The sequence below is a fragment of the Triticum aestivum genome, chromosome 3A (genome assembly GCF_018294505.1).
Source record: "Triticum aestivum cultivar Chinese Spring chromosome 3A, IWGSC CS RefSeq v2.1, whole genome shotgun sequence".
Classification (NCBI taxonomy): Eukaryota; Viridiplantae; Streptophyta; class Magnoliopsida; order Poales; family Poaceae; genus Triticum; species Triticum aestivum.
Genome location: NC_057800.1, coordinates 739,718,671 through 739,730,649, shown reverse-complemented (window position 1 = coordinate 739,730,649; position 11,979 = coordinate 739,718,671). Strand labels below are relative to the sequence as shown.

Genomic DNA, 11,979 nt, shown 5'->3' with positions numbered 1-11,979 from the left:
TGAGTCGCTGCCAAGGAGGGCCCGCCGACTTTCGCGCCAAAAACGATTCGGCCGGCACCCCCCAGCACGCCGGGTTCGGCCTGGGTCCGCCGGCGCCAATTTCAGCCCGAGTCGGCGAAAATTGAGCCTTTGGGGACGCGACTGGACCGATTTTTGGCACCGGCGGCCGAAAAATCGTCTGGCAGGTCTCGTTGGGGGCGCGGCTGAAGATGCATTTTCTCTTATAAGATTGTAAGAGGAGGAAGAAGAAGAAGAAGCAGCACAAGATCATAGAAAAGGAAAGGAAAGGAGAAGAAACTCCAGGTGGACCGGAGGGAAGGAGGAAAAAATAAGATGTGGGACGGACGAGGTCCACGGCTGAAACGGTCAAAGAGCGTGCGATTTCGCGTCCACACCCCCCAAACCTCCACCATCTTCTCCCCAGCACCATTCCTCTCCTCTTCCTCCTTCCTCCCTCCCTCCCTCCCGCTGCTGTGCTGACCCACCAACCCGCCGCAGACCAGACCAACGCGGCCGCCCCAAATCTCCCCCCTCTCCGCCGCCCGCCGGACCCCGCCGCCGACGCCTCAACCCCGCCCCCAACCGCCCCCGACTCTCCCCCGCGAGATCCGCCGCCGCCGTCTCGGTGCCGCGGCCCGCCTTCGTCGGAGCTGATCCGCGCCGGCGCGCCGTCCAGGTAACTCCGCTGCCCGGGTCCCCCTTTGCCTGGCCTCGTGGCGTCGCGGGGAGGCTTTCCCGACCGACAGCTCGAACCCAGGGTGGATTGCGCTTTAGGGTATGGTATGGTATGGTATGCTAGGGTAGGGTAGGTGCTAGCTGCTCCGGCGCCATGGATGGGTCTGGTCCGGTAGCTTAGTGCGTGGCGGTTGGGTTCTGAGGCGCCAGGTTGTCCTCGTCTACTGATTGGTGTACACCCTGCGGGTGGACCTCCACGATTCCTGCTAGCGCACGCACATCCTCGCCTAGATCCGCCCCTGGTTGGTTCCCGTGCTCAGGGTTCTCAATGCCTCCTTATATGTAAATTTTGGTGCACTAGTCGTTAAGGCGGTAGATGCAGTGGATGCCTGCATTCACCGTGAGAGCGAAGACGCGGGCGCCGTGGAGCTGGATCATTTTCATGTAATGCGTGCTGCTGGCGCAGCTCGGATGATTAATTATGTTCTTAATTCAAGTTGGCGACCGGCTCATGTTCCCGCGCAAATGAACGGCTACCCCCCAGCTCCCTACGTGCTTCTTGTTGAATTGGTTGGTGTACCCCTTTTATCAGTTTTGGGTGGTGATAACCGTTACAGTTCTAGATGCCCTCATTCGCTTTGCTGTGCCTCTGTGCGCTGTGAAGTAGGGACATCTCCTGGAAAGCCGGCTATGCTGGAGTGCGTTTGCCTTATATGGTTACATTCTGAACTGAGTTGGCAACCGGCTCATGTTCACGCGCAATTGAATTAAGCAGCTGCCCCCCAGCTCCCTGCCTAGTTTTTGTCGCATTCATGTACCCCTTTTATCATTTTGGGCATTGATGTCCGTTACTGTTCTAGATGCCCGCATTCGCTTTTGCGGGCGAGAGTTTGCTGTGACTCTGTCCACTGTGAAGTAGGAATGTCTCATGTAGCGCACTCTGTGCTGGTGTATGTTTGCGTTTGGTGGCGCAGTTTAGATGATTACATTCATAATTGAACTGGCAACCAGCTCATGTTCCCGCGCAATTGAGTGAGTAGCTACCCCCCAGCTCCCTGCCTAGTTTTTGTCGCATTCATGTACCACTTTTTATCATTTTGGGCATTGATGTCCGTTACTGTTGTAGATGCCCGCATTCGCTTTGCGGGCGAGAATTTGCTGCGACTCTGTCCGCTGTGAAGTAGGAACGTCTCATGTAGCGCACTCTGTGCTGGTGTATGTTTGCGTTTGGTGGCGTAGTTTAGATGATCACGTTCATAATTGAACTGGCAACCAGCTCATGTCCCTGCGCAATTTAGTGGCTTCCCTCACCCCCCTACTTAAATTTTGTCGCGTTTATGGACTACATTTAGTTACACGTTTCAGCACTACTATTCTCTGGATGCCATGTGTTATTAGGCTATACCCTGATACCCTTAATACTGCACGCTAGACGGGAATTAATGTTTGTACTTGGGTTGAGCAATACTAAAGGGGAAGGTAGGTCACTGCACTGAACCGGAGATTCCAGTATTCTTCGTTGTGTACTTCTTACTATTTGCACTACTTGCTAATTCTCTGTTGGCTTGTTGGTGCTTTTAATATTCCTTGACCATGGCATGCGATACTCACCCAAATAACGCATGCCCTTGCGTCATGATTGCACACAGTCTACACTAAACTGTCATTGTTGTACCAGAATACATTTAATTGAATCTCCAATGGTAAATCAAAGTGCAGGCGAAAATGGGCCAATACATAACTTGTGTTTCTTGTTTTAACCTAGCTAATCAGGTAGTTAGGATCAGCACTCGTATGCACATAATGTTTTGTTTCTATGGGAAGCTCTAATGCTTCATAAAGCCACACTCAACTACTGCATATTCACCAACATATAAGGATGGATTTTGCTCGCGAGTTATGAATTCTTACTTCTAAACATATGGATCTTTTCACAGGGTTGATGGAAGATTTCTCACCGAGGACTCTGCTCGATAGTATCTCGCACCTTACTGCCTTGACTTCTGATGGCTCTACTGCAAGGCCCAAGCCTATTCAGAAGTACTGCCAAAATGTATGCGATATATCAAGCATCGTGAGCCCTCTCATAGAAGATATATGCAAGTCTCCTGTAGAGCAACTCAATGATGTGTTAAGGGAGCTTGACACTGCTATAAATGAAGCTTCAGGGCTTATTGGGAACTGGCACCAAACGACCAGCAAAATATACTTTGTACGTACACCTGAGACAAATTTATATTTCCAAATTTCATTTATCCACACTACCGTTTCATATATGATGCCTCATAATTAAGTTAATTGAAGTAAATCAATCGGTCTATCCACCTTGCAATGCTTTGTTTAGGTGGTGCCTGTTATGTTGCAGAATTTTTCCTTTAACATGCATTTGCTGGTGACCAGTGTCTGCTCCACTGTGACCATTTAATTTAATCTTCTTTTTTGCTGGCTGACATTTGCATCAACAAAATAACATATGTCCCTCAGGTTCCATTGATTAAAATGTAGTGCAAAATCTGATGGATGCCACAGTGTATAACTCAGGGGTCTTGATAATTGAAATTTTCTCTGTTGAAACTGCATATAAGTAGTCTGCCCTGTGCCAAGCAGTGATGTACTCCCTCCGTTCCAAAATACAAGTCTTTGTAGAGATTCCACTATGAACTACATACGGAGCAAAATGAGTGAATCTACACTCCAAAATGCATTTATATACATCCGTATGTGGTCCGTAGTGAAATCTCTACAAAGATTTATATTTAGGAACGGAGGGAGTAGCAAACAAGCAGTGTGAACAGTTTGGGCTCAGCCTAAATGTTCGATAGCAGCCTTATGTGTGCACAACTGCAGATTTGTGTAGTCATAGGCTAACACATGCTTAGTGATAGGAAGTTGTGTTGGATACAGCCAGGCCTTTTAGTCTAGGAAAATTCCTATTAAGTTAGGAAGATGGAGTTATGGATCTGTAAAGAGTTCGTACTATGATCCGGCTTATGTATCAAGTCAGTTGCCTATATAAATTGCTACCGTGTAACTATTTTTGTCAACCAGTTAGTAATTCAATCATTCAACTAAGTTTCAGTACCTTGCTAAGAGCAGGGATTTGGCCCTGCAGTGGCTGGGTGAGGTGAGTGTTCTATTCTGTCTCGGAGTTCAAACCCTTGCCCAGGTTGAACCATAACAGTATGCACTTACATTAGCTAAGGGTGTGTTTGGTTAGTTTCTCAGTGGAGCCTGGCCCCGTGGAGCCTGGTTCAGTGTGTACAGGCTCTGGGCCATATCTGCATGTTGTTTGGTTGCCCGCATCAAGCCCAGCTAGCATCCTCCCCGTAGTGTAAATTGCACTAAGCCCAGCCTGCATCTGGAAAAACGGTCAATTTGAGCGTTCCTGGCGAGCCAGGCTGAGGGCGCTTTAAGTTTCGTGCAGGCCAGTTTCTACGCGCGAGCCAGGCAACCAAACAACTCACTACTTAGCCCACCAGAGCCTGGTTGGCCTTAATGCAGGCTACCAAATGCGCCCTAAAGCATTTTTTGTTAGGTTCACTTGTAGACTGACCTTAACTGTGTTGGGTCAGTTCCTATGCTGAATAAATATCTCATTCTTGTGTAAAATAACCTTCAAAGGTTGCTGGGGCATTGATCATTGTCCTTAGTAAACAATCCAAGCACTAAACTTCAGTGAGAAGATTAACCTGCAGTATTTGACATTTTTAGTAACTCATGTCATGATTTTCCAGCAGGCGGTATTCTTTAAGGGAAATAGCATATAAGCCCAAAATAAACTACACAACTGTACTAAATTATATGCCACTTATGGAGGTACTTGGACGTATTTTCTTTGACTTATGTATTCTGACTCTTCTGGTGTTACCTCGTCCCATTTATTTCGTTAGTCGCTCAATTTTCTGCTGTGGTCCAGTACTTGTCCTTTTTGCCACTGGATGTCCCTTAAGCCTTGAAGTCAATGCAAATAATTTGAGCCCTTTTGTTCTTCATGGTAATTTAAGCTAGTTCTGTTTGGTACTGGTTCTTTGTCTTATTAGAAAATATAGCTCTTTAGGTAACACAGGTTGATGAATGCCATAAAAGTCATATAGCTAATGCTGCTCAACAAATGTTGCTTTTTCTGATTCAGTATGTTTTATTTACATTAAACAGGTTTGGCAAATTGAATCAGTGATCTCGGATATTCAGGGATGCTCCCTTCAATTGTGCCAGCTTGCTAATTCTTTATTACCTTCTCTGACTGGATGTGCTTGCATTTGTATTCAGGTAATGGAAAATCCACTCTAGACTTTATCTGTTATATAGCTAGTTATTACTTTATTACTATCTGTTACATTGATGTGCCTTGTGCATCCAGCTCATGTTTGTCATTTGTGATTTTTGATTTCTTGTAGAAACTCCAGGACATCAATTATGAGCACATGTTTGATTTGGCGAAGGAGGTTGCAACGAAGTTAAATGGGAATGATACACAAAGTCCCGAGAATCTGTCGATAGTATCAAGTTCATTAAGTCTGTCAACTAACCTTGAATTATACATGGAAGCTGTATCCCTCGAGAATCTGAGAACAAGGGCAATGCGAAGTGAGAACCGTAAAGAACTCGAGCTTGCTGAGGAGATGATTCCAATGGTCAACTATATGCACGAGCGCCTTCTCAGGGAAACACAGTTGCTTAACATCAACGGGGTACCCATTCCTGCTGATTTCTGTTGCCCACTTTCCCTGGAGCTGATGTCTGATCCTGTTATTTTAGCATCTGGTCAGACCTATGAGCGGGTTTATATCAAGTTGTGGCTCGATGAAGGTTTTACTATCTGCCCGAAGACACGCCAAAGACTTGCTCATTCTAATTTAATTCCTAACTATACTGTGAAAGCTTTGATATCCAACTGGTGTGAGTCACATGATATTAAGCTACCTGATCCTGTGAAATCCTTGAAGTTGAACTTTCCGTCAGCAGCCTCCTCCCTTCAAGATTTGAGCGCCACAGGCAACAGCCCTCTACATCCTAGTGCTGGTAGGGGTAATATTCCTGGGTCACCAGAAGCTGACCTGTATATGAAAAGCCTGAATAGAGCATCTCCTTCCCACAGTGCGGTCCACCAGAACTCTGATGCACTTGTGAATCGTCCTGGCCATGAGGCATCCACCAATCAGTCTTCAGATTATGCAAATGGCTCTGCACCAGATATTTCAAGGCTATCTCTTGCGAGTTCTGAAGCAAGAGAATCTAGTGTGGAAGAAAGACATGCTGGTTCCAATGTACAAACCTCAGAACAATCGACAGATGAAGCATTTCAAGCATCTCTTTTGGACGGTGATTCACAGGACCATGTAGGCAGTTCTTCTGTTAATGGGAGTCTTCCTAATAGCGGTCAGCTTGATGGGGAATGTGACGACGCCAATGGGATGGTACGGATTCCAGGTGATAGGACAAATTACAGTAGCGATGCATCTGGAGAAGTTGCTGACGGTGGGCCTTCTGTCTCTTCCGCCCCTCAAAGGGAAAATGTAATGCTCCCAAGATTGGGTGATCTCCGCATGAGAGGGCAATTTGTTCGGCGGCAACCATCTGACAGGGGATTCCCCAGAATAACATCTCCCTCGTCCATGGATGCCCGAGGTGATCTTTCTGCCATCGAGAATCAGGTACGCAAGCTAATTGATGATTTGAGAAGCGATTCCATAGAAGCTCAAAGATCAGCAACATCAGAGATCCGCCTTCTAGCTAAGCACAACATGGAGAACAGGATTGTCATTGCAAATTGTGGGGCTATAAACTTGCTGGTTGGTCTCCTTCATTCAACAGACGCCAAAATCCAAGAAAATGCAGTGACGGCCCTCCTCAATTTGTCAATCAATGACAACAATAAGATTGCCATTGCGAGTGAAGATGCTGTTGATCCTCTCATCCATGTCCTGGAAACAGGGAACCCTGAAGCTAAAGAGAATTCAGCGGCTACTCTGTTCAGTCTCTCGGTTATCGAAGAGAACAAGGTGAGGATTGGACGGTCTGGTGCCGTCAAACCTCTTGTGGACTTGCTGGGAAACGGGACGCCGCGAGGGAAGAAAGATGCAGCCACCGCATTGTTCAATCTATCTATACTCCATGAGAACAAGGGTCGCATTGTGCAAGCTGATGCTGTGAAGTACCTAGTCGAGCTTATGGATCCTGCTGCTGGTATGGTCGACAAAGCCGTAGCCGTCTTGGCAAACCTTGCCACAATACCAGAAGGGAGGACCGCAATCGGGCAGGCCCGTGGTATCCCAGCCCTCGTCGAAGTCGTTGAGCTGGGTTCGGCACGGGGGAAAGAAAATGCTGCCGCGGCGTTGCTTCAGCTATGCACAAACAGCAATAGGTTCTGCAGCATAGTTCTCCAAGAGGGCGCCGTGCCTCCTCTAGTCGCGCTGTCACAGTCGGGAACACCTCGGGCAAGAGAAAAGGTTTGCCACTAAGTTCCTATTACAAAATTTATCTACAACTGGAAGGATTTTTTTTTCTGTTGCTAAGAAATTGAATTTACCGGGTGCAGGCGCAAGCTCTTCTCAGCTATTTCCGCAGCCAAAGACATGGCAACTCGGCGAGGAGATGATGATATGATGTTAGCATCATAATTTTGTAGTGTACATGAAGCATTTCCCGCGAATGGCGGTTAAATTTGTTGACTGGCTGGTGCTGTGCACTGTTTGTTTATAGTCAGATTGAGAGAGATTGTGCTCATCATCCATCCCATGCTACTTACTGTCTGTTGTGGGATGAGTGCGGGCATTGGTTGTGGTCATTGTTGTTGAGATGGTGTATTTTGTTGGTTTGTACAGCTTGTCGTTCCTTGGCATCTATTTGACCGAAGATGACTTTGTTGTTTTTTGTACATGCTGCTAGCTGATTGTTGCAAGTTAGACTCAGGATTGCCCGCATACTTTTGCCTTATTTTTGGAGAGATTGTCTTAGATTTGTTTAAATACGGATGTATCAAGTCATGTTTTAGTATTAGATACATTCGTTTCGTATCTAGACGAATATAAGACACGAATTTTGAGACGGAGCGAGTAGATCTGGTTGGTGCTCTGCTCTGTGATGGAACTGACTGAGATCCGTTGTTGCTAGCTAAACTCTGCCAGGTATCTCATTTCTCTTTGGTTTGATTTGTTTTGTGTTGGCTACGCCTTCCGTCTTCTGCTGCATATATATAACGTGGTCCATCAGATCTATGTTCCAGCTCGCTGTAACCAAATGTGGCTGTAACACAGTGTACAAGTTAGCTGCGCTAGCTCGATCATAAGGTTTGTGTAATATTTGGCTGGAGCTTGTCCCTCCGTTTGTTTCTAAACTTGCTTGTAAAGACTGTAATTGGGACTCATGTACAGTACATGTATCTAGCTACAAAAAGGATTAAGATTGATTGGGTGATGGACTCGTTGCCAAAAATCTGTGTGTAGGAAGCAAAAGAATCTGAATACAACGGCATTGAGTACTCTGAAGATTGAGACGCAGGCGAAGCGGAGGCCCTGTCACGACCGACGGATGGAAGATCATGGCTTCAGTCCCCAGGCGGAGGGCCCATCGTTGCCGTCGGAGGGAAGGACATAGCTCGAGTCGCCACCAACGGAGGATGAGCCGCAGCGAACGGAGGGCCTGTCGTTGCCGTCGGAAGGCAAGGGCTCATGGCCGCCGAAACGTGATTCTCCGTGGCGGCGTATAAGAGTGGAACCTAAACCTATCATAGGGGGTTTTCTGCTAATTGTGTTTAAGTGGATCATTAGATATCCCACCTTTGATCAGTGCCGTTCGTTATAGACCTGATGGACCACGTCAGAATTTTCAGATTTTCACTGAATACTTGTTTTCGCCGTCCTCATTTTCTCTACAGCCAGTGCAGAATTGACAAAAAAAAAATTGATGATTTCAGTTATGTTCACTCCCAGCAAGTGAAAACTGGGGTTGAAAGCTGAAAAACAAAAAGGCCCCCACTCGGCCCAACATGGGTCCCCCCTGATGATACTCCCTCCGGTCCTTTTTCGTCTGCATATAAATTTTGTTCGAAGTCAAAGTATGCCTACTTTGACCAAACTTATCGAAAAAAGTATTAACGTTCACAATGCCAAATCAATCTTGTTAGATTTATTATGAAATCTACTTCCATAGTATATATGTTTCATAGTATATATATTTGATAGAGACATGATTTTTAGCACTCGGGTGCCCCTACGGCCTACACCCTCTATGAACAGTAAATTCAAAAAAAAAATCAAAAAAATCTGAAACTTTGGGACATCAACATGATCAAACTTTTGATGATCTTGCAAAGTTTTAGCTAAAAATAACATTTGAGCCCTCACCTAAAAAAACAAAATCATTGTTCAAACTTTATGTACGTTTTGTAGCAGTGATTTTGTTTTTTTGGTGAGGGCTCCACGGATGTTATTTGTTGCTGAAACTTTGCAAGAACATCAAATATTTGATCCCTGAAAGTTTCAGATTTTTTTTTTCAATTTTTTTACAAATTTATTGTTCATGAGGGTGTAGGGGGCACGCGGGAGCTGTTACACCTTTCTCATATTTGATATTGCAAATGTTGATATTTTTTTATATAAATTTGATCAAACTTTGCAAAGTTTGACTTGACAAAAATCTAATACGCGGAGCAAAAAGGACCGGAGGAAGTTTGCTAGCAAGAGCGTTGAGTTTATTCAACCTAACATGTGTTGGGATATCCTCCTCATGTGGGCTGTGAGGAGATGACCATTTGAGGCCTTTTAGGCAGCCCAAAGAGGTGCATAAGCCCACTACCCATTAGGGTTATGACCTAGGGTCATTTTGGACTTTGCACATGAGTGGATGTGGATGCTTTACCCTCCATCCAGCAGCCACCACCAAGAGTGACGAAAAACAGTTCATCCTCCAAGAGAGAAGAGGAGAGAAAACCAAGAGAGCAAGGGAAGAGGAGGAAGATTGAAGGAAGAAGCAAGGGAGCTCCTCCCCAAGGTTGTGATGGTCCAGATCCACTACCTTGTCTCCTTCAAGCTTCGGTTCCACCATCTTTGGTGAGATTGTTCCAATCCCTAGTTCTTGAGCCCCAAATCTTGTTGTGTTCATCCAAGAATCAGAAATCTTGATGTATGAGATCCTCTAGTGCTGTCTAGAGAAGAACTTGTTGTATCCCACATTTGATAATAGTGGAAGAGGATTTGGGTGGCTTCGGCCCGTGGTTTTCCCCCCTCAAGTTGAGGGGTTTTCCACGTAAAAATCTGGTGTCTCTTTGTTGATGCTTGGTGCCGCCCAGAAACTTACTCCTACCATAAGACACTAGGCTGAGGAGTGTCTTGCCTGCTGAGTAACATTTTCTGCCTCCATATATGCTGCTGCATATGTTTCCTTTCATGCTAAGCAACGATCCTTGAATTAGTACATGATGTGGTGCTGAGATTACTTGTTTCCGCTGCAGCTTTCAGTTAACCACAAGTGCATTTGTGTGCTAAGTCCTATCAGAGTGGTATCAGAGCCTTGGTTGCTTAGAAGGTTGCAAATCCCTGTTGATTGATTGTTGCTGGAAGTGCTGCTCACAATGGCTTTGGAAGAAAGCACTACTACAAGTGGCATGATAAAACTTGATTCTTCCAATTACTCATTATGGAAGCCCATGATGGAAGACATCCTTTATTGCAAGAATTTGTATGAGCCAATTGTGAAAGACAAGATACCCACATGTGTCACGGAAGAAGAATGGAGAGTGTTGCACAGAAAGGCAGTAGGTATGATTCGGTTGTACATCAACCACAATATTTTTCACCATGTTGCAAATGACACAAATGCTTATGGGATGTGGCAGAAGTTGGAGTCTATGTATGAGAGGAAGACATCAATGATCAAGGCAGTACAAGTCAAAGTGGCGAGCAGCCATCAAGTGATGATGATGATGAAGTTGGTAATGATGATGCCAACGAAAATCCACCTGATTCGCCACCAGTGCAGCAGCGAAGAAGAAGTGAAATAGGTCACATTCCTTCTTTTAAATATCCACCACATCAATATGTGTTGATGACAGATGCAGGTGAGCCCTCATGCTATGAGGAGGCAATGTCTGATGAGAACAAGAATGGTCAGAAGCCATGCAGGATGAGATGAATTCCCTGTATGAGAATGATACCTTTGAGTTGGTGAAACTGCCAAAGGGCAAGAAAGCACTCAAGAACAAGTGGGTGTACAGAGTGAAGGCTGAAGAAAACACCTCACATCCAAGGTACAAGGCCAGATTGGTTGTGAAAGGATTCAGTCAGAAAAAGGGCATTGATTATAGTGAGATATTCTCTCCAGGGGTCAAGATGTCTTTGATCCGTGCTTGGCATGGCTGCCACCATGGACTTGGAAATTAAACAACTTGATGTGAAGACTACATTCTTACATGGTGACCTAGAGGAGGAGATATACATGGAGCAGCCAGAGGGATTTATGGTTGCAGGCAAGGAGCACTTAGTTTGCAAATTGAAGAAGAGCTTGTATGGCTTGAAGCAAGCTCCTCGGCAGTGGTACAAGGAGTTTGAGTCTTTTATGACTGGGCTTGGTTACCATAAAGCACAACCTGACCATTATGTCTTTATGAAGAGGTACGCCGAGGGTGACTTTATTATTCTCTTGTTGTATGTTGATGATATGCTGATTGTTGGAAATGGCACAAAGAGGATTGCTCTCCTCAAGAAGGCATTGAGTAAATCATTTGCCATGAAGGATTTAGGACCTGCTAAGCAAATACTTGCCATGAAGATCTCCCGTGATAGATCAAAGAAGCTGCTTTGGCTCTCACAGGAAAGATACATTGAGAAGGTACTTGAAAGGTTCAATATGAAAGATGCAAAATCTGTTATCTATCCGCTTGCAGGCCATCACAAACTGAATTCTAAACAATGTCCTACAAGCAAAAAGGAGAAAGAAGAAATGAGGAAAGTGCCATACCAATCTGCTGTGGGCAGTTTCATGTATGCCATGGTATGCACTTGTTGGGGAACGTAGTAATTTCAAAAAATTTCCTATGCACACGCAAGATCATGGTGATGCATAGCAACGAGAGAGGGGAGTGTTGTCTACGTACCCTCGTAGACCGGCAACGGAAGTGTTGACACAACGTAGAGGAAGTAGTCGTACGTCTTCCCGATCTGACCGATCCAAGTACCGAACGTACGACACCTCCGAGTTCTGCACACGTTCAACTCGGTGACGTCCCTTGAGCTCCGCCCCCCTTCCTTGTCCTATTCGGACTAAGGGGGGAGGGGGCGCGCGGCCTGCCCTGGCTGGCCCTCCTCT

General features: G+C 45.6%; 1 protein-coding gene across 3 annotated transcripts; it reads left to right on the top strand.

Annotated features, from left to right (window-relative positions):
• The first annotated feature begins 465 nt into the window (after nucleotides 1-465).
• On the top strand, nucleotides 466-7,552 carry LOC123063637 (U-box domain-containing protein 4). Of its 3 annotated transcripts, XM_044487515.1 has the most exons (6): nucleotides 2,582-2,891; nucleotides 3,724-3,799; nucleotides 4,413-4,491; nucleotides 4,831-4,944; nucleotides 5,073-7,124; nucleotides 7,214-7,552. In XM_044487515.1, the coding sequence occupies exons 1-6, from the start codon at nucleotides 2,597-2,599 to the stop codon at nucleotides 7,271-7,273; spliced, it is 2,676 nt and encodes an 891-aa protein (XP_044343450.1). In that variant the 5' UTR covers nucleotides 2,582-2,596; the 3' UTR covers nucleotides 7,274-7,552. The 3 variants fall into 3 exon arrangements, with proteins under 3 accessions (XP_044343449.1, XP_044343450.1, XP_044343447.1); XM_044487514.1 differs by lacking the exons at nucleotides 3,724-3,799; nucleotides 4,413-4,491 and adding an exon at nucleotides 466-676 and having other exon boundaries at nucleotides 2,613-2,887; XM_044487512.1 differs by lacking the exons at nucleotides 3,724-3,799; nucleotides 4,413-4,491 and having other exon boundaries at nucleotides 2,582-2,887.
• Nucleotides 7,553-11,979: the final 4,427 nt, after the last annotated feature.